The following is a 25,070-nucleotide window of genomic DNA, read 5'->3' on the forward strand; positions in this document are numbered from 1 at the left end:
CCGCCTGCCCTTCCCAGCTTGATTCCAGATTTGGGGGCTTAGGAGAGCTGTCGCTCCCTTGTCCTGGGCCCTGAATCCCTCCATCTGCCTCCCCAGGCCCAAACATCAGTCACTTCCCTCCCCCTCACTGCCCCCAGGTCTTCCCTCCCTCCTGGCCCTGCCCTCTCTCCCATGCCTCCTCACCCCTGCACACTGGGACTGTCCCTGCTGCCCAGGCCTGTAGGTAGGGCCCTCTGACTAGGTCTGTCCTCCCAGACTCTCTTCTGGTCCTCCTTCTGCAGCCACTAAGGTTTCTCCCAGCATCCCTGGATGCTGCCTGCCTGCACTCTGTCTGAGGAGATCTACCCTGTGGCTCCAGCTACTAATTCACTGGGAGCACAGACGAAATAACTTCCTCACCTGAGCTCCAGATCTCTGAGTCCAGTTACCAAGTGGACACCTCAGCCCGGACATCCCACCAGCATCTGCCACTTGGCACATCCATGACAAAGATGAGCTCAGCCTCTCTGCTGAGCCCCTGCCCTGACACCACATGCACACTCACACACACATGTGCACTCACACAGGCTCCCCTCCTCAGCCTCTCTTCCCTGTCTGATGAATGGCATCTCCATGCCCTGCAGCCGAGTTAGAAAGCTCAGTCACCGCTGGCGTTCTGCTCTACATCCCTGCCAAGCCCTGCTGCCCTCACTCCTCATTCCCATCCCATGCCCGTCCCAGGCCAGGCCCTGCCCTTGCCATTGCTGCCCGGGTTAAAGAATATTTGCTGCTCCTCCGGCCTGGCTCCTCAGCACTTGGACGATTAACTTAGTTGATTCATCAGAAGCCAATTTGCCAAAAATGGTCCATCAGCTGGATTTACTTATTTACTTCAGCTATTTAGCTGCACTTGATCAATTACATTTTTTTTATCCTCAGAACCACATTTTAAGGCATGTTCAATTCACCTCTGCCCTGCCCCCAACTAGTGCATCCTGAGACAGGAGCAGAGGGAGTCTGAGGGGCAAAGGAGCGGGACAGAGGAAGGTGTTCATATTAAATATGAAAATATGAAGACCTGGTAAGAGAAGAGGCTTCTCAGAGATGAAGAATATACTTGTAAGGCCTCTTCATATCCAGGGTTATATTCCTCTTAGTCCCTCCTCTCTGAAATCCTGGCTCTCGAGCAACAGCAGCATGGAGCAGGGACAGAGAGAAAATGAACATCTTTTTAAATGCAATTTTGATGACAAAATGACAACCAGTCAGTGAAAACTGAACAGTTACAAGAAGCATTTACAAGAAGCTCTGTGAACTGGCTTTGGGCTTCCATCCGCCCTGCAGCTCTGAGCACAGCCTGGCAACCACCACACCAACCGTTTCCACCCTGCTGCAGTTAGTGATCTTTCTGGATCTGATGGTGTCTGTGTCCTGCTCACAGCTTTGGTGCCCCCTGTATGCAGCTGGGCAGGAGCTGCAGGGGGCGGCCGGGGATGGTCTGACCCGGCCTCACATCTGGCTCCGGGTATTTGTGTGCAAAAAGCAAGGTCAGGCCCCTCACCAAAGTGCTCCTAGCAGTGTTCCATCAACCCCTGAGTGCTACCCAGTTTGTGGCGGGAGAAACAGATCCCAGGGTGAAGGCTTGTGAGACTTCTGGAGGACCCACCTACAGGAATGGGGTCATGGTCTGGCCCCAATGTACCTGAAGCAGCCTTGGAACAAGTCACCCTCTCCCAAGTCCACCTTGCATTTTAATTGTTCCAACCTTTACTTCTGCTTTTCTCTTTGCCTAAATTCCTTTCTTCCACCCTTTCCACCTGGCAAACTCCTACTCATCCTTCAAGGCCCAAATCAAATAGATTCTCCCAGTCTTTTCTCCTCCCTGCCTCTTAGACAAACTGAATCCTCCTTTCCCTGGATGCCCACAGTCCTTTGCATGAATCATTAGGACTCACTTATCCAACAAATATTGACTGAGCACCTACTATACGGCCAGGGCTGTTCCAGGTGCCAGGGCTAGGGCCTGGCCTAGACAAACTCCCTACTTCCAGGCCGGGATCCATTCACTCTTTTTCCCATCCCAGCACTGTATCTGTTGCTCTGTGTGTCTCTGAAGGAAAAGAGAAAGGGATAGGCCTTGGAAAAGGGGGGTCAGGACCACCTGGATGAAGCCGGAGTTGGGCCAGGGACCTGGCAGTCATGCACTGAAGAAACTGCAGCCTCTAAGTCTCCAGGAGATGGGACAGCTTCTCCACTCTTTCTGCAGCTGCCCTCCAGGACCAGCTTCCACTGAGCAGGCAGTCACATGGCCCTGAGGCCAGGTCCTTCAGGGGTTCAGGAGGGAGAGCTGTGGGCTGCTCCCAACTCTTAGCAACAGAAAGGCTCCTGTGGCCCTCTGGGCTCCCTGATCCCAGGAGGAGGCTGTTTAGCAAATGGGACACAGACAGTCCTGAGCCCTGCATCGTATTTTGACTGCTTTACTGTGAGGCTTGAAGCAAGTCACTAGACCTCCCTGGGCCTCAGCTTTCTCATCCAAAGAGCAGGGCTGGGTTGGTCACAGGACAAGGATTTGTGGGACATCCAGCAATAGATGGAACTTGCTAGTCATCCCACCCAGATAAAGCAACCAGAGATGAAGATGGTGAGGAGGGAGGGGGGTGAGGAAGTGCCACTGGGCTGGGGGCTGACTGCAGGGGTGGACGGGGTCTCACCTCTCCAGGCCTCCATCCTCCAGATCCCGGAACTCTGAGTTGGTCCAGGTAGAAAACTTCTCTAGGATATAGGCAGCCAGTCCCACAGGAGAGTCATTCAGAGCACAGCCTGGCGTGGGAGGAAGCAAAGGTGCGGCTCAGGCCTGGGACCAGGGAGCTGAGTCCTGGCTGTGAGGACTGGGGCGTGATGCTGGCCCCACAGGGAAGCCTACATTGGAGCACAGCCCTGCCCTAACTCTTGGGGTGCTCCTGAGCCTCACTTCCTCGACCCTCAGCCTTGGAATCCTTACCTGACAAGACGGGATTAACACCCAACCACCAGCTCACAGGGACCCACACACTATGTGGGCAGCTTCCTTCACACTGAAGGGGCGTGGGGAGCAGTGCCTGGAAGAGGGCACGGCAGGGCTTCTGGGCTGGTGGGTCACACTCTGTTTCTTGAGTGAGTGCTGGTTATATGGATGGATTTCATTTGTGAAAATTCATCAACCAAAATGTTAGCAAGTTCTTCTGAAGACTGGGGAGAGGGGAGGGAGGGACGAGAGGTTATAGCAATTGTCTTTCCTGTTTTGTGGTTTCTGGCATCTTTCAATTTTTGGACAATGAACATGGATTACTTTTATAATCAGGGGGAAAAGCCTGGTTTTGTAAAGCACTATTATTATTAATTTCATGAGCTGCCTACCGTGTGAGCATGAGACTGTCACGGCAACTATACCAGACCTGGAAATGGCAAAACAATTCCTGGGTGTCCTGAGAGGGGTTCAGGGAGCTTCTGGTGGACCCTTCCAGGGTTATATGATTGTGACGGGGGCCCCCCCTCTCTTTCTCTTAGAACTATTTTTACAGCTCTGTAAATTATAGAAACTAGTAATGCAAATGATTCTTGTTCATTGAGAAGCAAATGAATTTTGTCCAGAGAGTAGATCCTAAAATTTTTCATCACAAGGGAAAAAACCATTTTTTTTCTTGTAGCTATATAAGATATTGGATGTTAACTAAACTTATTGTGGTAATCGTTTTGCAATAGATGTAAGTTGTCATGCTGTGTACCTTAAATGTATACTGTGCTATATGTCAATTATATCTCAATAAAACCAAAAGAAAAAGTTTTTTGCCCAGTGGACTTTTAATTGATTATTATCCTGTGGATTTTGACAAGTTTTGTATCTATTAGCAAATTAATTTTAGTGTTCCTAATTGCCTTTGAACTGTTTTGTTTTACATTTTACTGGTTCCTTTATTAATTAATAAGTTAAATAAAATCTTTTGACGTGTATTCTTTTTTTGTATGATTTGATGATTAAAAAATTTTTGTTTTTTTACATTTGTAAATTACTTTATTGACAAAAATATATACAATAGCAAAAAAACCCAATAAAGTATAGTTGTATGATATCTTAAAAAAAATTATCCCTTAACAGGGTCCTGGTGGCAGAAACGGTTGCTGGGTCCTTTGTCACTGTCTTGGGGAACCACCCCCCAGGCCCTAGGGCACCCCCACTGACCCCACAGTCCCAGACCTGACAGGCCCCCAGGCTTCCTCCTCCCCTCACCCTTCTCCATCCCTCTGCTTCTCACTGTAGGACTTAGGCTCAGGGGTCAAAGTCACTAGGAATATTGACTCCACTAAATGGGGTTGTTTGAGAATTTGATGACCATGCATCACTCACTTCTGTGGAGAAATGCAGTTTCAGGGTGGAAAAAGCTGAGTCCCTCACAGAGGTTTTCACCCTGTGAGCAGTGAGAGGGGCAGTGAGGCTTCCCCCTGGTTGGAAGCCTTGCTGAGTGAAATGGCTGTAACCCCCACCCCCACCCCTGAGCCAGGCTGCCTTCCAGATGCTCACTCACCCACGGTGTCGGGCTTGGTGCACTGGATGTGCATGTAGCCGCTCTCCCTCACCAAGCTGTAGAAGACCTTCTTGAAGGGGTACAGCAGCTCCATATCCCTCTCGGTGTAGCCAAAAAGCCCCCCGAAACGCCGTCCCAGGAGAAGGGAAATGGTGTAGAAATTTCTTAAGATCAAAGCCATGTTCAGGTGCAGGCCTTTCACGTGGCTGAGGGGAGAGAGGGGCCAGGTGAGGCTGTGTGGCCTCAAGGAAAGGGGGAGGGAAGAGATGGAGGAGGAAGAGGCCATGGGGCTGAGGAGCACAGGGTCAGCCTGCTGGGGTGCCTCCTCGAGTGACTACATGAGGTGGAGGAGCCGGCTAAGGAGAAAATAGTTTCTAGAAAATTCTGGTCAGGTCTCTCTGAGGACTTGGTCCATCAGAAAGTTCCACTCCCTGACCTTCCCCTCCTCTAACTGGTCCTCTCTGCCTGGGCACCTGGCCCAGCCAGAATTACCAATCCTGTGTGACACCGAATGGAGTAGAGATCCATGTCCAAGTGCCCCAGGCAGAGCTGAATGACACGGGACCCTCCCTCATTTTCCCTGGGCCCACAAACATCCTGCTTGTGGGAACCCTGCTCCAAGGCTCAGACACTGTGTCCAGGCAGGGCCTGGAGTGGATAACGTGCCTCCCTGCACAGATGTCTACCTTGCCCAGGCTGTGCACATACACACCTGATAGCAACCCTTACCTGGGCACCAGCTGGGCCATGTTGGTACAGATCAGGGCCCCCCAGTCCCCGCCTTGAATGTAGAACTGCTGGAAGCCCAGCCGCAGCATCAGCTTATAAAAGATCCTGGCAGTGGCCACCGAATTGCAGCCTGGTTGTGAAGGGAAAGAAGAATCACGGGAAGGTCATGTCTTGGGTGCTTTCAGTGTCCTTGGAGACTCCTCATCTCCCTTCACCCCAGGCTGCGGTAAGAGCAGCTCACAGGAGGTGACAAGGAATCCTGGGGCCCAAGGGAGGGGTGCTGGTGCCCAGAAGGCAGTGTGCCCTGGTGCCGGCCTTGGTGCAAGGGCACAGTGAGGGTAGGGGACAGGCTCAGGTCAGCCCTCCTGAGCATCTGTGGGCCTGTACTGCGTGTGGGGCTTGGTTGGCCTTGCTGGCCTGAGCAGTGCAGGGTCTAGATATGGACTTGCACTGAGTGGAGAGCTCCTGAGGACACGGGAGTCCAGACCCTGAGGCAGCTCTGGACAATCGTGACCACAGCTCTGAGCATCGCCCAGTCCCCCATCCACCACACTCTTCAGATCCTGAGAAGACACACTGGCCCTTTGACATTAAAATTGCTCTCCTCTCTTCTCTTCCCTCTGGTTTCAGACCCTTCCTTCATCAGCCTCCTCAAGCTCAGAAGGAAGCTGTCCCAGCCAACTCCCTGCCCCATCCCCACCCCGGGCAGAGAGCCTGCTGGAAACACCCAGCCCACAGCCTCCAGCAGCAGCCCCCATACCCTTCTTGGAGGGTGCCTCCGAGAAGCCGTAGCCAGGAATGGACGGACAGATGACTTCAAAAACATGCTCATCGCTCAGGCCATGGTTCTTGGGGTCAGTCAGGAGCGGGATGATCTTATAAAATTCGTAGAAGGAGCCAGGCCAGCCATGTACCATCAGCAAGGGCTTTGGGGTGTGGCCAGAGGGCAGCTGGGGGGGCTTCACGTGGATGAAATGGATGTCCAGGCCTGGGGGCACAGAGCACAGTCAGGATCGGGGGAGGGTCCTGTAGCCGGGGAGCACCTGTCGCACCTTGCACCCACCAGAGCAGGGCGGTGGTGCTGCCACCCCTGGTGCCCCCTGGTACCCGCACTCAGCCCTCACAGCCTCCTGCAGGGATGCAGAGTCATTACGCTCCTTTCCCCTGAGAACGTGAGCCCTGTGAGGCCAGGCCAGGGCTGCTCCTGCATGCTGGACTTCCAGAGCGCAGCATGGCTCCTGGCCCACGGAGGCACTCAGTGAGTACTAGTGTAATCATTTAAAAACTGAAGGTGGAGGAGGATGTAGCTCAGTGGTAGATCCTGAGCCTAGCATGCACAAGGCCCTGGGTTCAATCCCCAGTACCTTCATTAAAGATAAATAAATAAATAAACCTAATTGCCCCCCTTTCAAAAATTTAAATAAATAAATAAATAAAAATTGAGGTAAACGAAGCCCTGTACATCCAGCAGTAGAGAATGAAAGAAGCCATAGTTCAACAGTACACTGTAATACAACAGTCATCGAAAGTGACAGTGCCGATGCAGATTTAGCATGGAAATCAGTTCAGTATACACTGTTAAGTGGTAAAAGCAAATTACCAAGCCACATCCATTGTATGAACCAATGTTTGTAAACAGTCATATGTATGCAAATATTTATACTGTGTATATATGAATCTTAAAGTCTGAAAAGATCAACTACAAAAATGTAAAAAGTAGCCCTCTGTGGCAACAGAATTTCAAGTGAATTATTGTCTTTTTTGTATTATATGTACTTTAAAATTTTTCTACAATGGGCATATGCGTAGCTTTTTTTTTTTTTAAGTGGAGAAATTTTTTTAAGGTAGAGTGCTGGGCATTGGAACACCATCCTGGCCAAGGGCAGGTGAATGGATTCCAGGCCCCTCCAGAGTCCATTTAAGAGCAGTCCCTTCCCAGGCAAGTGGCCTAGACGGCGCCTGATTGCTCACCTAGGACCCCTCACCACAAGGGCTGGTGTTGACAGCACAGTCTGTTGTTAATTCATTGTATAAATAATACATGTTTTCTGTAGAAAACAGAAAACAGAAATCGAGGGGAAAAAATCACACATAATCCCACTACCTGAAGATAATATTGTGCTGTCTATCCGACTTTTTAAAAAAATTTTGGGTGGGGGGAGATAATTAGGTCTAATTACGATGATTTTTTAATGGAGGCACTGGGGATTGAACCCAGGACCTCATGCATGTTGAGCACATGAGCTGTACCACTGAGCTGTAGCCACCCCCTGATTGCCTTCTTTTTAAAGGCTAAATAATATTGGTACACACATACCATGGTAATATTACTCAACTTTCCTTAGTTTTTACCCAAGGTCCTTTTCCTATTCCAGGATCCCATCCAGGACACCACGTTACATTTAGTTGTCAAGTCTCCTTAGGCTCCTCTTGGCTGTGACAGTTCAGATTTTTTTTAAACAGAGAATGTAACTTTCTTTTAACAAAAATAGCACCCTACATACATTCTATTTTGGAACCTTAGTTTTTTCACTTAACAATATATCCTGGGTGTCCTTCTATGTTGCTAAATTTACTCCTATTCTAAAGTTTATTTTAGCAGGTAATCTTACCTTCTTTGCAACACACTGCATGATGTGAGATTATTTTTAATTCAAATTCTATCACATTATAGTTTGAGTTTAAAATTAGAAAAACACACACATATATACATTCTTGTGTGTGCACGGACGATTCCTGGAAGCGTACACTTAACAGAAGCAGACACTGTCCCTGAGAAGGGAACTGGTGGCTGGGGGAGGGGCAGAGAGGAAGACTTCCTTTTTACTGTGTCTCCTTGTACTTTTTGAATTTTAGATATTTACATTTTAAAATTTAGAAAAAAAATGTTAAAAGCCCGTACTTCATAATTTGCCCTATGGGGCCCCCTTCTCTCTGGGGAGGAGATGCTCTCCTGGTTTCCCTATAGGTCTGTGGTGCCCAGAGAATCTCTGTACCCAGACTGTTGGGTCAGAATTGAGCTGAACTGGGCTCAGAGGGTGGCACCAGGCTGGGCCAGGTGGTGAGGGGATGGGGTTGGGGTGTGTGTGTTGGTGGTAGGGGGTCACAGCCTAGGGTCTGAGCCAGGACAGTGGGATAGCTGGAAAAAGGGACAGGCTGGGAGACTGGAGAGCTGAGTTCTGGCTCTGAGCCTCCACCTCCTTGTGACTTGGGCAACTTCCTCCTCCTGTCTGGAGGTGATGGGCTGAGTTCCCCAGAGGCCTCTGAAGTCCCTGCATGTCTCAGACGACTTTTTGAGAACAGAGACTGAGCTGGCAGGAGGCCAAGGGCATGGACTAGAGCCAGAAGCTCATCATAGAACAAGAAGTGAGAGGAACAGGGAGGCTGAGTAAGGAGGCTAGTGGGGATGAGGGCAGAACACTAGGCAGGGGTCAGAGGTTGAGCCTTGAGCTGTCCAGAGCATAGAGGCCAGTGCAGGGGCCAAAAGGACCCCCGAAAGGTTCAAACATGAGGGAGAAAGATGGCAGCAAAAAGAGGAGGGAGGCCTCCTTGGACCAATCCCAGGCTGGGGAGCAGGAAAAGAGACATGTTGAAAGCTTGCTGGGCTTCAGGGCTGGGAGGCGGCCAGCTCGACACTGAGGTGGGTTGGGCAAATAGCACTTGAACTCAGGCCCAGAGGATGGATGCCACAGTGCAGGGCCCAGTGCCAAACCCAGGTGGCTGCCAGCCTGGAGAAGTGACTGAACCGCACAACAGGCTACTGTCTGTGATGAACTCAAGGCCAGAAATCGCCTCTGGAGCACCTGCACCCTGAGAAGGTTTTGTGCTATAAACACTTGACATCCTGGGATGTTGTGAGGAACCCTGAACCCTGAAGTGGTCTAGTCGGGTGAGGCTTTCTCATCCTTGCAGCCTCCAGAAAGAAAACAGCCTTTTAGTGCCTCTTGTCTCTGGGTTTTTTTGTTTGTTTGTTTGTTTTTGTTTTTGTTTTTGAAAATGTCCTGTGGTTTGTATGAAAAGGAACATATGGGAATAAAAGGAATAAATGGGGTTTTGATTAAAAAAAGGGGGGGGGGTTTGAACATGCTGTTTCCTCTTCTGGACAACATTCCCCACACACCTGGCAAACTCTTATCCATCTTTTAAGTCTCAGCCTAGATGCCACCTCTTCCAGGAAGCCTTCCCTCATACTCCCAGGTGGCATGAGAGGCTCACAAAGCTCCTGGAGCCTCCTCCCTCACAGCACCCCTTATCACATGCTATAACTGCCCCCAGGAGCCTGTGAGCTGTGAAGGCGGGGACCCTGTCCTCTCTGACTGTGTGTCCTCAGCCCCAGCAGAACGCCTGGGTACAGGAGGTTTTGTCAACATCCGCAGGATAGACACTGAAGAGCTGGAGCAACAGAAGGATCAGTCAAACCCAAGGAAAGCAGGCATCTGGCACCAGGGATCCAAATGGCAACCTTTAGAAATTACACACAAGAACCTTTATACACTTTGGCTTAGATAAAGTGGTTTGTATCCTCTTGTTAAGCTCATGACAGAAGGTATCAAAGCCCTCTAAAGGACACAGCAACAACTGGTTTATATTTAAAATTATTCTTCAACTTACTGAAGTTACAAATTTAAAACCTACGTCTTCACTAAGCATTTGAGTTCAACTTACAAATATTCTATATATTTATTAATCTAGCAAATGTTAACAGTCATTCTCCAGGAAACTTTGATTAATGGGGTTGCATTTCTACACTTGCTTAATGACACTCCTTTAAACATATAATTTCAATTTCCTTTATAAGAACTTTGGTTGATTTGACTGACCAATATGTCTGCCACAAACTTGAAGAAACTCTTAGAATTTTAATGAATCAAATTTATAAATACAGTGAGGCTTAAATCTTCCAATAGTGCATATAAACTCAGGAAGATTTTCATATAAAATCGCGGGTCTAACTCCATTACTCAATTACACATTTTAAATTAGAACTCAAAAGTTGTACCTGTTACTTGAAAAGGCCAAATTCTCTTAAACATTACAAACATTTAAAATTCCAAACATGCACGATTTCCTCAACATGAAAATTTAATAGTATGGAAACCCAAGAACAGGAGGAAATATTTGCAAATCATGTATCTAATAAGGGATTAATATCCAGAATATATAAAGAATCCCAAAAACTCAACAACAAAAAAAACCAAACAACTCTATTCAAAAATGGACAAAGGACTTGAGTAGATATTTCATCAAAGAAAAAATACAAATGGCCAATAAGCACATGAAAAGGTGCTCAACATTAATCATTAGAGAAACGTAAATCTAAACCACAATGAGATACTAACATTTCCCACCCATTAAGATGGCTATTATAAAAACAAAAACAGAAAATAACAAGTATTGGCAAAGATACAAAGAAATTGGGAATTTTGTACACTTTTGTTTGTTTTTGGGGGGGAAGTAATTAGGTTTCTTTATGTATTTTTACATTAATTGTTTGTTTTATTTTTTCATGGAGGTACTGGGGACTGAACCCAGGACCTTGTGCATGCTAAGCACGCACTCTACCGCTGAGCTATACCCTCCCCCTGTACGCTTTTTAAAAAATTTACACATTTTCTTATTTTTTATCCCCAAAATATATATAAATGAAAACCTACCCTTCAAAGCTGGGAGGCCTTCGTCCATAATGTAGTATTTATTGCATCCACATCACCATTCTCAAATGAGAATCAGTATGCTGCTCTTTCACACACCGTTTTGCATACCCCCCCACACACACACTATACGTAAGCAGTTAAGACTTTCGTACTTACACGTATTCCTCTGGTGGAGAGTTAGGAAACTGAGCAATTCCTGTGCCTTTCAGCCTTGGGAAGGTAAGTATAATCTCTCTGAATGTTTTTTAGGAGGATGAATTTAAAATGGTGCAACTGCTATGGAAAACAGTACGATAGTTCCCCCCAAAATTAAACACAGAATTACTGTTTGATCCAGCAATTTCACCTTTGGGTATATATACCCAAAATAACAGAAAGCAGGAACTTAAATAGATCTTTGTACACTCATATTCATAGCAATATTATTCACAATTGCCAAAAGGTGGAAGCAACCCAAGTGTCCGTTGATGGGTGAATGGATAAACAAAATGTACTATTTCTATACCATGGGATATTATTCAGCCTTAAAAAGAAAGGAAATTCTGACACATGTTACAACATGGGCAAACCTTAAGGACATTATGCTAAATGTGATAAGCCAGTCAAAAGGACAAATATTGTATGATTCCACTCATATGAGGTACTTAGATTCAGAACTCAGATTTAAATTCATATGACAGAAAGTAGAATGGTGGTTTTCAGAGGTGAGTGAGAAGCAGGGGAATGAGAAGTTATTGTTTAATGGCTACAGTTTGCAAAATAAAAAAAAAATTCTGAAGACAGAGGATGGTGATGGTTAGATAACAATGTAAAAGTACTTAATCCACTGTGGCATTACACTGAACAATGTACACTTAGCGATGGTTAAAATGGTCAATTATATGTTATGCATATTTTACTACAGTTAAAAACAAATAAACTTGTAAAAATAAACAGTATGAGTTTGATTTTCTTAAACATTTCCATATTTGATTCCAAGTCATTCTGGAGTTAAAAAAATGCTTTTCCACTAAAGAAACTATGATCTCATCCCAAGTGATTGTGAGGTTACTCTTCCAAGAACATTTTGAGAGATACTTTCCCTTCCAGATAAGTTATGTGACAACCTGATACTCTGTTGGGAGGGAGTCCATAGCTGCAGAGACACAGGACAATTTTTCTTAGGCCCTTGACTGACAGGCTGAGCACCCTTGAACATGATCATGGACTCCAAAGCCTCCAGGAGGGGCTGAGCTGTCCGAGGCCATGCCCAGGTCTAAGTCTTATCTCCAGCCTCTCAGATTGTTCCATCTTTGGACTGGATTGTGCATTTCTTTGGTTTTTAATTTATTTATATGTTTTCCTGTTTAGCTCTAAAGACCACTAGATTTGTTGGGATTTTGTATTATTTTTGCATATTTTGTATGGTGAGGTTACCAATACTTCTCAATGACCAATAATTGGATTCTGGGTCTCCCCAGCTTTGTCTAAGTCACGTCCGGTTTCTAAGAAGGCCGTTCCCGTGACACACATCCCCCTCCAGATGGTGTTTGGCAACATACCTTCAATCTTTGTCTTGAAGTGAGGGTATTTGTTGAGAATCTCCACCTGCTTCCTCCAGTCAAAACCATTCCGCCAGTAGGAGATGACTTTCTTCAGGTAGTTGGAGTTGAAACCGTAGTGGAAGCGGCTGTCCTCCAAAGGTGGGGCTAAACGGACCTTCTCGATCCTCTGGTGTAAGTCCTGAAGCAAAATGCAGGACCCCAGGAGAGAGGGGTGGGTGGGGCAGAGCACAAGAGAAGACAGAGTAAACCCTGCTGCCACAAGACACCATGCTACAGGAGCGGCAAAGCAAAGTTTCATCAGATGGATGGAACAAGGAGACCCTTGGTCTGCAGACTTGCATACTGGGTTGTCAGGTTTATCCCAGAAGAACCCTCTGCTTTCCCACAACAGCTGTGCCCAAACCATGTGCTCTTCACTGTCAACTTCAGGTTTACTTCTCAACACGCATCTTCAATTTATCTAGGCTTATGTACAGCAGGAGTTGGCAAGCTTTTTTGTAAAGGGCCAGACAATTAATATCTTAGGCTTTTTGAGCTGCAGCTACTCCACTGTCCTTGTAGCGTGGAAACAGCTGTAGCTAGTATGTGGACAAAGGGGTGTGGCTGTGTCCCAATAAAACTTTATTTACAGACACTGAATTTTTAATACCATGAAATTTTCCCATGTCACAAAGTATCATTCTTCTTTTCATTTTTTCCAACCATTTAAAGATGTAAAAACTATTCTCAATATGGGGGCTGTATAAAAGCAGCTGGAAGGGTGGATTTGCCGACTACGAGACACAGTATTGAATGATACAGTATAACTCAGGTGGGATAAGAATTACAGACTGGGAGAGAAGGTACAGGTGTCAAGGGCAGGCATCAGGCGGAAAGACCAGCCCCAGGAAGGGGAAGTTCAAGCCAGTCCATGGAGCCTCTCAAATGTGACCCTTCCCATGGTGTCCTCCCAAGCACTTCAGTCACCTCTACACAGATTTGAGGAATCTCAGATGCTGAGTTTAGGAACCCACTTATAGGAGGCATCCCCAGGGCTTAGCCTCTGTCCAGAACTGACACTTCATCAAGTCCTACCAAGGGAGCCTCAGTCTGGTTTCTCTTGGGTACAGCCCAGTCTCTGCTCTTCAATCCCTTCCTCCTCAGAGCTCTCATGTCTCTTTATTGTCTCTTTTTTCCTTCTTACAGAATTTATGTCAATTCGTCATTAACTTTTTTCTGTGCACATTCATTTTCTCAACTGCTGGACTATGAGCTCTCTGAGGGAAGGATCTCTCTCCCAAGCACCCAGCAGTCAGTGCCTGCAAACAGTATTCTCCAATATCACGGAATGAAAGAAAGGATAGGGAAGGACATCCCAGGTCCCACCCACCCTCCTGGCCCTGCTCAAGCCTCGCTCTCAGATCAGCCTACCCCACGGGTCATGTCCATCCTTCCTGATTCCAGCCCTGTGTGGAGGATGGGGCACAAGCTTTGGAGTTAGACAGACTCGAGTCCAAATCCTTCTGCTTATTAACCTCACTCGCTGTGGATCAATTGCTTTGCCTCTCTGAGCTTCAGCTTCTGCATGACCACAGACTGCATGTGACCACAAGGGGCTGACACATGGTAGGCGCCTGGCCAAGTCTGGCTCTGCAACAGATTCTCTGTACTGCAGGACTTTATGTCACCATGGCCTTGCCTTTCACTTGGGATCTCCACCAAGGTCCCGAGGGGAACCTCACTTGCTCCTATAAGCTCACTCCCAAGATTTCCAGCGGGGCACAAAGAAGGCAAAAACAGCTGCTTTCTGCGACCCTTGGTGCACGTAACTGGGTCCAGCTGGCACCCCCTCTCCCGCCTGGGCACTGCTGGGTCTTGGGTGGGGAAAGGAAGAGACAGAGGAGGAAGGAGCAGAAGGGCCGGCATGGTGGAGTGAGCGAGGAACCTGCACCTGCCCCGAGGAAGAAGAGCAGATGAAAAAACACTCCCCAGCCCCTCCCTGGTCCCAACTCCAGCCTGAGGCCCAACCCCAGACTCAGAAACCACAGAAGGGGCCTCCCAGCCCTCCCACTGCCCACCACCTGGAAAGAGGTGTCTTACGTTGATCTCCTCATCCGATGTTTCCACCTTGAACGGGCAGATGCTCTCGTCCTCCCCAGCTGTGGGCCTCACCCCGGGGCCCCACCACCCATCTTCAAGTGGCAAAGTCTCCTCCTTGTCCTTGGAGATGAACCAGTAGATGACAAAGCCCAGCACTGAGGCGAGGAGTATTTCCAGCAACATGACTCCTGCAGACGGGGTTAGAATCCATCAGCTACAGAGCCCACCAGGCAGCCCTGACCCCTGGCCAGAAAGGCCAGATCCCCTACTTCTCTCCCACCCAACCGTGATTTTATGTACTTTTTTGACCTAAAAAAAAAATTATATAAGCATACCATAGAAAAACTGGAAAGCAACAGAAAAAGATACAACAATCACTCATAATCCTACTGAGGTATGAAATTCATTAATTAAATTTGGAAAACATGAACCTGGGTTGGCTTCTGCACACCCCTGGGTGGCGGAGGCTGAATTACTGAGGCCTCATGTTTCTCTGAGGGGCCTTTTGCTCCACATGCTTCTAACAAGTTTCTCTCCACCCTCGTGACTCCTTCCCGCATGGGAAGAGCAGGGACTTCTCTGAGTGGTGGGCTCAGGAGAGGAGACGGAGATGCCCCCTGCTGTCCCTCTCTGAGCTGGGGGCCTGTCCTCAGGACGTACACAAGGGGCCGGGGGGGGGGAGGTCTGAAGAGCTGGGAGGGTAAGCTCATCTGAGGTGGGCTGGGGGGTGTTCAGTGGCCCAAACATGGCCACATATCCCAGATGGTTGTCAACAGCTTTACTGAGATATAATTCACATACCACATAATTTACTCATTTAAAGTGTACAAACTGGTGATTTTTAGTATATTCACAGATACATGCAACCATAACTGTGCGGTCCACAGACATTTGGCAGATTCCTGCTCCAAGGCCCCTCAGGTGCCCAGCTGCTGCCCTTTAAAGATAGCACAGAACATTCCTTTCCTAATACATAACCTGCCTTGGCTGAGATAATGGTCATCTATGCAATGCTTGGAAGTCTACCAGTCACGCACCCTTACCTGCAGTCCTACCCTTTCATGACCCCTCCCTTCTCTACCATCTCAACATCGACCAAGCAGAGACTTGTGCACAAGCCGATCACACACCTTGTGACCCCTTGGTACCTGGTGTGACCCTCCTTATAAAAGATCCCAACAACTGACCTTCAGAGCTCACACAGGCACCTCCTTTCTATGCAGCCCGCTGTTGCCTGTAGCAGTACACTTAATTCCCTTTGTATTCTCATCCTTTGTCTCTGGTAAACTCTTACCACCTGTGCACCAGCCCACTGGATCCCATGAAAATAACTACAGTTCTAGAAAATTTTCATCATAACTGCATAGCTCACAAACAGGAACCCTGTACCCTTCAGCTATCAGCCCCCTGTCCCCTCCACCACCCCAGGCCCCAGTCTACTTTCTGTCTCTGTAGACTTGCCTATTACATGTCATATAAACTCAACTGTTTTAATCCCCATTTGTCCGACTGCTCTGCTTTTTTTCTCAGAAGAAAGAATAGCTTAGTTCTTGCAAATCAATACCACTGGCCCAGCATTATTTTATGGCTCCTTGTCCTGCACATTCCTAGGGAAGCAACCCCTTGAGGTTCACATTTGGAGAAATGTGCATGAATGCAGACATGGTCCTTGGGCCAGAGCCAGCAGAAGGTCCGATGGATGTAGTGGAGTCAGGACCCAGCTGGAGGGGAGAGCATCAAGTCTCAGGTGAGGCCTTGGTAAAGCCCCTTCCCAGGCCCTTGACTCTCCCTTGGAAAACTGGGGCCGGAGGAGGACCCTGCTAGGAAACCCACTCTAGTATGCCCTCTATTTGCCACAAGACCCAGCTGGGGGCTTGCTGAGGCCCTGAGGTTTGCTCCTGCCAAGAAAAGAGAACATGCCCAGGCTTCTCTCACTTCCAGAGAGACGCTCCGTCCCTGCTAGGAACTCCTGCCCTTTGACAAGATGGAAAAGAGCCAGCTACTAATCTCTGTGGTATCTGAATGCAGGACTAGGCTTAGCACATGGGAAAAGGTGACAGGCAGAAGGCAGAGCTGCCCCCAGCAGCAGGAGCAGATGGATGCAGTTCACCTGGCAGGTGGGCCACAGCAAGATAGTCTGGAGCTGGGAAGGCAAAGACTGTGTCTATTCTGGTCCCTGTCCTGACCCCAGTGCCCAGCATAATGCCTGGTGCAGAAAGGCATTTTGCCAATATTTTTGCAATCAGCATATGGAGTGGAAGCTATTAAGACAAATTTTGTAGAACATTATCAAGGGAGCTGCAATCGTGATGAAAAATAAAGAGGGATTAAATTCTTCAGTCCTTCAAGTGAACTTTACAAACCACCCTCCTTACCTGACTTCAGCACGGAGAGGCCAAGAGCACTGTTGTCACTTCTCTCTGGGATATAAATGCCCAACTTTCCCTTTTCTGGGTGGAATTATCCCAGTGCTTTCACCTGTCCACCTGAGCTCTGAGTTCTCTTTGATCATTGCTTTGTGAAGCAGCCTGCACACTAGGGCTGCGCAGGAGAGGCAGGGCGGCTGCAGGCGCCACCCTCACTCCCCACTGTGTTTTTACAACTGCTCAATCCTACCAACTTAGTAGATCTGGTGTGTGTGCAGCGTGGTTATCTCCCCTGGACTTTGAGCAGCAAACTATGAGACAGTGTTGAAATGATCAGTGTTCAAATGTTGCATCTAAACTCAGGGAACCAGGACAAGGGGCATTATGGTGGGCCACGCCAGCCCGGCACAGCACAAAGTAACACATTCAAGGAGAAAGTTTAAAGCCCTATCTCTTGCATCCTAATTAAGATACTAACAATATTAGTCCTTGGTTCAAGGACAGTGTTTAGGGCCACTGATCTCAGATTACAAAGCAAGCTTTACGGCAGTGTGTTAATAATGGGCCGGGAGAAAGAAGAGGGACACCTGCTAAGCGGGTTGATTTCACGCGGCTTGGTGATTAAGCTTGTGATCACCTGCTAACTGCCCTTTATTTAATAGCGGGTATTAAATGCACACGAAGTAAGGCACGCTAATTAGCCCGATGTAAAAGGCACTGACTGTCTGCAGGTGGTTTTTCAAGGAATTGATAAACTACGGCCCATGCAAATCCACCACTAAGGAGCCAAAATCCATTGAACTTGACTTTCCTTTTCACTTATTTAAGGTAAGAATCAGAGCAGGGAAGGTTCTTGCCCCAAATCACATCGCATGTGTGAGGATTAGAATTTGCAGCCAAAGCATTCATCCCCTGTTATTGGGCATACTGCATATGCCCCCTCCCCACCCGAGACCCCTCAGCACCTGTTTTCAGCCTCAAGCCTTCATACCTGTTCTTTAGGACCCTTAGAGCACCGGCGAACCACGACTGCACGGAAGCCGCGGCCGTCTGCCTGAGCGTGTTTTCCAGGCTTGAACATACTTGCCAAAAGATGAAATAAAGAAGACCTTCCCCTTCCTGGCACACAGGCGCTACCAGAGGTGAAAGGGGAAGGAGGTGGGTTGGTCAGCGAGTCCCGAGAAGAGGCGGGGCCTCGGAGTCCGACCAATCAGAGTTCAGGGGCCCACACTGCCCTTCGGCTTAGCCCGCCTCCGCTCCCTGCCGCGGGGAGTAAGCGCGGAGACGCCCGCAGCTGGGAGCGCTGAGGGTCTGGGAGGTCAAGACCCACCGGCCGGCGATCCGGGCCCCGCGGCTGCCCTCAGACCTCCGGACCTCCATGGTCAGGGCTGCGGCTTTCTTTAGAGTAGAGGGAAGTGGAAGTTTGAGGCTCAGGAGAGACGGCGCCGCTCTGCCTGCCCAGCTCCCTGCACAATGCAGGCGCAGGCGTGGGGCGGCCAATGGGTGATTTTGTTTTTACTCCCCAGGGCGGGCTCCTTGGGTTTGGGCCGGTGGAAGCAAACATCGCCCACAATGGAGAAGGACTGTTCACCAGGAAACCCAAGGCTAGCAGGACTCCGGCAGCAGCAGCCTGGGTTGGGACAGGGGGAGTGGCAGTAGGCAGATGACTGAGCTCTCCCCTCCTCGGTGCTTCTCTGGGCCATTTGGCACCTGAGAGGAAGAGAAGGGCTGCATCTGCCCAACCAACACAAGCCGGCCAGTTGCTAGGTTGGAGCCACTGAACATCCAAGCTGAAAAGGAACTCAGCAGCCTGAGTCCAACCCCCTCACTTCATAACTGGGAAACTGAGTCCAGGGAGGGAGGGGGCAGTGACTTACCCCAGATCATGTGGCCAGGGAGCAACACATCTGGAATAAATGGTGAAGAGGACCAGGGCACTCCCTGCCCTCTGTTGTAACTGCCCTAGGGAAGGGTTACTCAACCCCGGCAGGACTGCCATTTTGGACCAGATAATTCGTTGTTATGAGGGCTGTCCTGTGCATTGTAGGGTGTTCAACAGCATCCCTGGCCTCCACCCAGTAATACCCCTTTCCCTCGTGTGACAACCAAATGTGTCTCCAGATATTAACCAAATGTTCCCTGCGGGGAAATTGTCCTCAGTGGAGAACCTATGCTGCAGGTCAGCGGTTCAACTTCAAGATGTGTTAGAATCACCTGGGGAGGTTGTTAAACGATTCAAGGATTCTGGCGTATGGCTGCATTTCTAACAAGTTCCCAGGTAAGGCTGCTGCTGGTGGTCCAGGGACCACAGTTTGAGAACCCTTGCTCTAGACTGGATTATAAGCTCTGAGAAGACTGGGCTATCTCTTGCTCCCCACGGTATCCCAGTGAGCCCCGAGCCTAGTTCTGGCAGATGCAGGGATCCCACCAGCAGTTGTTGAATAAACACCTGGGGCCAATTGAGGTGGGTGGCACTGTGGCCCTCCACAGAATCAAGGAAATAGGCAAAGAGAAAATGCCATCTCCAAGGATAAGAGGTGAGCAGAGAACCCCATAGCTTCTCTGCACGCAGACTGATAAGTTGGTCCTGTGAGAAAGCTGGATCCCCAAGCTGCCCTCCTGGTTATGACCCTCGGGGAGAAGGGTAGACCCATGACTCCACATCTGTGGTGTCCAAGATCCCAGCAGAAATGTGAATGCTCCAGCTTTAGGGTAGCCTGCTGCCCCCCAGTCAGGCCTGTGAAAGTCTCAGCAGCCCAATGTTACATTTAACAAACTCTCTTTTCTTGAGAGGGAGAAATTCCATCACCTCTTCTCACAGTCTGCAAGCTACAGTCTAAACTCAAGCCAGACACAAGAGGCACCCCCACTCTGCAGCCTGAAGCCACACAGGGCAGTATCTCTGTCCCCCCAAAACTGACCTCCAAATCCTAGGACAACCTCTGTTTCCCCATCAAAACCCTGCTCTTCCTTCAGGTGTCAGCAAAATCTCTCGTGCTATAGCAGCCTGGATTCATGCCCTCCCCTGAACTCCCACCCCAGGGCCTTGTTACCCCTGTGGGCTCATGGCCTGAGGGTAGTAGGTTGGTGGCTTCCTCTAGGCACTGTGCTAAGCACTTTGCATCATTTGTCTCATTAATCCTCACACCATTCCCACTTTACAGATGCAGATGAGAAAACTAAGGTTGAGTAACTTGTCTTCGATCAAACAGCCAGTAAAAGGTGTGGCGGGCGGGTGGGGGACATGGCAGGACTCTGATGCACCCCACCCAGACCACCTCTAGTCCTTATGTGTGGTTACTGGGAGAGGATTTTCCTATACCATGAAACTGTGTGCTTCTGAGAGGCAGGGATTATGTCCTTTTCAGCCCCAAATCCCCACTGTGTCTTGTTTATAAAAGGTGGCCAGTAAACCACGGAACTGAATACTGTAACAGCTAAGCCCAGCGTGACAGAGAGCATGGGCTAAGGCTTAGGGAGACCAAACAGCTCTGCTCAAGGTCACCAGGTTATCAGCTAGCTCAGGCCTGAGACTCTCCTCACTGCTCTCACGGCCTCCACCGGCCCACGGAAGGCTGCTTGCTCGTCTATAAAATGGGGATAATAATGCCAACCTCACAGGCTCAAAGCAGGTACTTCCCTAGTGTGTGTTCCTTCCCCTTCCTATAAACCTCTTATTACTATGCAGAACCTTCAGGCAAGAAGAGGATACCTGTCCCTATTAGATGACTTAGGCCTAAGCCATTGCCACAGACTGTGTGCATAAGCAGGCTGCGAGCAGGAAAGGGCATGCCACGGGCATCTGCTGTGCTCCCCGTGTGTCCTCCCCAAGGGCGGACACGGAGGACAAGGAAACACAAGGCCAGGTACGTCTTGGCTGTCAGCGTTTTGCAGTACGTGTCCCTGGAGTCCCCACTCCTCTGTTCTGAGAAGTTACTTTCTCAGCATTAGGTGGCAGAATTCTGTTTACTAAGCCTTCCCGTTTCCAAGGAGAGCTATATTTACCTCTTCCGTGTGGTCAGCTCCTGCTGGTGTAGAAAATATTCTGCCTAAATCAAAACATCAACATTTAGGAGAATGAAAAATTCAGAAGTAATACAATACAAAAGGAGAGTGTCTGCTTTCTTATGGTAGCACCTGAAATCAGAGGTTAACTGATCTATTCCAAAGTTTCCAAAAATATATTTTATCTAATTCAGTTGTTTTGTTTCTAGTGCACTTTCCCATAATCCTGGCAAAATACTTCGCTGAGAGAACTGGGGAAGGGGGAGATTTTATGAATGAAAGCATTTTTTTCTTGAAGCCACAGTAGCCTTCCTAAAAGAATGGTTAGCTTGCCTAGTAAGGAAAATGCAGTTTTTGTTGTAAACCAGCCTCATTCTTTTAAAAACCACAGCAACTGGAGGACGTGGTCATTTAGTTCTAAGAGGCTGAGCTTAGAGGGAAACCTGTTGAGCAAAAATTGACTACTCTGATGAGAAAAGGAATTACATGCAGTTTAAGTCCCTAAATTCTATATTGACGCTCTGGGCATGCACTTATGAGACTTGGGGAAAAAATTAGGAATTAGTTCAAGTTGAAGAACTCAGTTGTGCAATATGGTGACGTTTATCCTTAAAAGACTGACAAATGATGCCAATGGAACAATTCATTTTTTTACTTTTCTTTTGTCATTCTAGATATGACTTGCAAAGGACAATTTTAAATATAGGAGGTCAAGTAAAAGGGGTGCTTAGTTCTCTAGTATTGCTAAAAGGAACACCAGTCTATTTCACTGAACGTGTAGTATTTCTGTCATGCTTGGGGCAAAAATACAAGTTTGAAAACATAAGATTCATTTTAAGATTGATACTAAAAGTTCAAGGGAAATTCTTTTCTTGTCATTTGAATGCGGTCTGTGATGTAACAAGAAGTCATTTTGTTATTTTAAAGTAAATAAGAGATTTGGATTGGTGCCTTTGAAAAATAAGTATAAACTTGCTTTTGGATCAAAAGGTGGTTCAGCAGACATTGCCTGTGACTATGAGCTGGATTCTTCGCAGGCACAAGGAACAAGAAAAAGTCCTGTACCTGCTGAAGTTCATGCTCTAGTAGGACAGACAAACAGATGAACAAATAACACCCTTCCAATGATAGATACAATAATATATGTACACAGATGGAAGAGAAGTGTGCAAAGGTGAGAGTGGTAAGTCTGCCACAAAGACTTCACAGAGGAGGGGTCACTGAGTAGGGTTTTTAAGGATGAATAGGAGTTTACCAGGGAGAAAATACTGGTGGGATGGGGACACATCTAGGGAGAAAAGAGTAAAGGCATGAAAGTAAGAAAGTGGAGGGTGTAGGCAAAGAACCACAAGAATCTACATCCATGTTCAGCATAAGAGTTAATGATTACAGACTTTGGATTGCAGACATTTAATTTCTTTCTGTATTAGCTGAAAGGAGTTCCCACTTTATCTCTTTTATAAACTGTTACTTTCTCATGATGAAGCTGACTTAGCAGTTTTAATGCAGAAATCTTGTTTGCAACTCAGGTGACCTTTTCGTAAATCACATGCCAAGAGGTGTGAGGTAACGAAATATATTTGGGATATAAGTATTTCATGGTTGTGTGAGAAAAAGGTGGCCTGGACAGGAGATTACGCAAAACCAACATCCCACCGCAGCTGCCCTTGGTGGTTTGGTTGCTTCGGCAAACATGCCCTCAGATTGAGATAGTGTGGCAGACTGCCAGCTATGTTTTCCTCTTCTTTCTCTATGACCTTGCTATTTTAGTTGGAGAAGCCCAGCTAAACACTGCATTTCTTGGCCCTCCCTGCAGCTCAGCATGACAGGGTAATTAGGTGCTGGTAAGAGCTGTAAGTGTATTTGAGGCAGAGCCATTTTGTGGCTCAGACCTTTGTGTGAATTGGGAAAAGACATCTATTACTCAAAATGCTGTCAGAAAATAAATGTAATGTACTGCTTTTGTTACAAGGCACCTCACTGCTGTCTGCTAGAAAGCACTTGTAAATAAAAATACAAATCCATGATGTCAATGCTGTGAATGGCATCTTTGTCCAGTGCACCACCTGCACAAGAGCACATGGGTCCTCCATGTGTGTAGAATACTATGTAGAGAGTCCTGAGTCAGCTGGGAAGCATGCACCTTTTGCCCTTCCCCTTCCTTTTCATGCTTCCTGGGACACAGACCTGATCGGTGGACTCTGGGAGCCATTTTAGACCACGAAGTGATCTTAAGGATGGAAGTCAGAGATGATGGAGAAAGACAGAAGGATCTTGCATTCACCATGGAGCCGCCAGCCCAGCCCTGGATTACTTACTCCCAAACTTCCTTTGTATGACAGGAAAATAAACTTCTATATTATTTAATCCACTGTTATTTTGGGTTTTCTAATACATAAAGCCTAACATAATCCTAACTAATTGAGAAAGTTGGGGGAGAAGAGAATATATCAAGTCCCCCAGTGGAACAAATGCTCAGTCTTCAAAATTTTCAATGCTGTATTACTGTTCCATGTCTGAAACATTTATATGATAAAGAAACATTTTCCTGCTGCTCCAATCACAGAAAGGTATGTTCTCAAAAGGCAGACACAGTTCAGTAGGTGAGCCCTCAAGAGGTGTTGTCAAGGATGGAGTCATTGCTCTTGAAAACAGAGAAGGGTTTTGTCCCACTTGGCTCCAACTATTCAGATGGTTTCTGTAAATTAGATGAGATGAGAAGCAATTTTGTAATGCCTGTCAAAATGGAAAATACAGATGGCCTTTGGCCCAGGAGTTCTAGTTCTACGAATTTATCCCCACAAAATACTGAATTTACATATGTAAAATGCCATATGTACAAGAATATTCACTGTAGCTTTTTTTTTTTTTTTGTAAAAGCAGAAGATTGAAATAATCTAAATGTTCATCACTTAGGGACTGTGAAATAAGCTGTGACATTCATACAGTGAATACATACAGAAGGTTGTTTAAAAAAAAAGGTAAGTTTATATGCTGCTATGGAAAGATCTCCACGATATATAGTTCAGTGAAAAAAATAGGGTGCAGGAAAAGATATGTGATTAACGGTGCCATTGCTGTGGACCAAAGGACATATACATCCACGTGGAAGGCTGTCTCTGAGAGTTCCCCCGGACACTGGCGACAGTGACCTCCTGCAGGGAGGCAACAAACTTTCACTGGAAAAGCTTTTTGTACCTTGAAAAAATATTTTTTCACCCAGTTCAGGTACTAGCTACTGAAAAACAAAATAATTATACTGTTTTTAAAATATGAAAAACCACAAGAGTGACAGTCCTCCCTGAAATCCCACTCCAGAGGTGAGTCAGACACCTCACAGCACCAGAGCTGCACTAATGCTCTCAGCAGCTGTGGCCGGGATGTCGCTGCATGACTCCCTAGTGGCCAAGAAGCCCCTGAAACAAAGGTGAATCTGAAACCCACAGGCATCTGAGGGCCAGGTGCCTGGTGAACATATGAAACAGGGTAAACAAAGCTGGCTGGGCTGTGAGAGAAACAGTGCTGCCAGAGAACTGGTCCAAATGGGGCCATCCTTTCCGTGAATGTGGTTCCTGCTGCCACCTCTGTACAAATGACAGATACCTGCATGTCTCTAGCCCAGCCCTCCCTCCTCTGAGCTCCAGACACACACACCGACCTACCTACCAATTCGACTGTTCCTCAGTGTGTATCTGAAGTTTTACTTGTCCCCCTAAACTTTGTCTCTTCTGGGGTTCCATCTCACGGTAGCTGGTGGTACCCACCTTCCAACTGCTGAGCCAAAAACCCAGGCCATGTCTTTGAAACCTCTCTCCTACATTTCACCCACATCCAATCTGTCCTGGAGTTCTGGCAGCTTTACCTCCAAAGTACATCCCAAATCCATCTCCACCACCACCATCTGCCCAGGTTACCAGGTTCTGGTGGTCTCCCTGGACTACAGCCCAGTTTACTCGCCCCTGCTCTGCAGCCTCCAACACACTTTGCAGCCAGAGTCATCTTCTGGAAATGCAGATCTGACCCTGTCACACCCCCTATTAAAACCCTTAAATAGAGGGAAGGGTATAGCTCAGGGGAAGAGTGTGTGCTTAGCAGGCACAAGGTCCTGGGTTCAATTCACAGTACCTCTACTAAAAAATAAACCTAAATTAC

General features: G+C 47.6%; 1 protein-coding gene and 1 pseudogene across 7 annotated transcripts in view; one reads left to right on the forward strand and one right to left on the reverse strand.

Annotated features, from left to right (window-relative positions):
• The window catches only part of EPHX1 (epoxide hydrolase 1), a 36,675-nt gene that overhangs the window by 2,506 nt on the left and 9,099 nt on the right, over positions 1–25,070 (reverse strand). For 4 of the 7 annotated variants that reach the window (XM_032466595.1, XM_032466597.1, XM_032466598.1 and 1 more), the window contains 6 exons: positions 14,548–14,735; positions 12,466–12,646; positions 6,031–6,258; positions 5,271–5,400; positions 4,542–4,747; positions 2,691–2,799 (listed from right to left, as the gene is read on the reverse strand). In XM_032466595.1, coding sequence (XP_032322486.1) covers positions 2,691–2,799; positions 4,542–4,747; positions 5,271–5,400; positions 6,031–6,258; positions 12,466–12,646; positions 14,548–14,730 — 1,037 coding nt within the window. In that variant the 5' untranslated portion in view covers positions 14,731–14,735. Of the gene's footprint in view, positions 1–2,690; positions 2,800–4,541; positions 4,748–5,270; positions 5,401–6,030; positions 6,259–12,465; positions 12,647–14,547; positions 14,736–16,922; positions 17,066–17,904; positions 18,053–20,918; positions 20,938–25,070 lie in introns of those variants that run through there. The other 3 variants (XM_014562109.2, XM_014562107.2, XM_006188126.3) reach the window with 3 other exon arrangements.
• LOC102519659 overlaps positions 14,276–25,070 on the forward strand; it is a 29,126-nt pseudogene continuing 18,331 nt past the window's right edge.

Source organism: Camelus ferus, chromosome 23 (genome assembly GCF_009834535.1).
Source record: "Camelus ferus isolate YT-003-E chromosome 23, BCGSAC_Cfer_1.0, whole genome shotgun sequence".
Classification (NCBI taxonomy): domain Eukaryota; kingdom Metazoa; phylum Chordata; class Mammalia; order Artiodactyla; family Camelidae; genus Camelus; species Camelus ferus.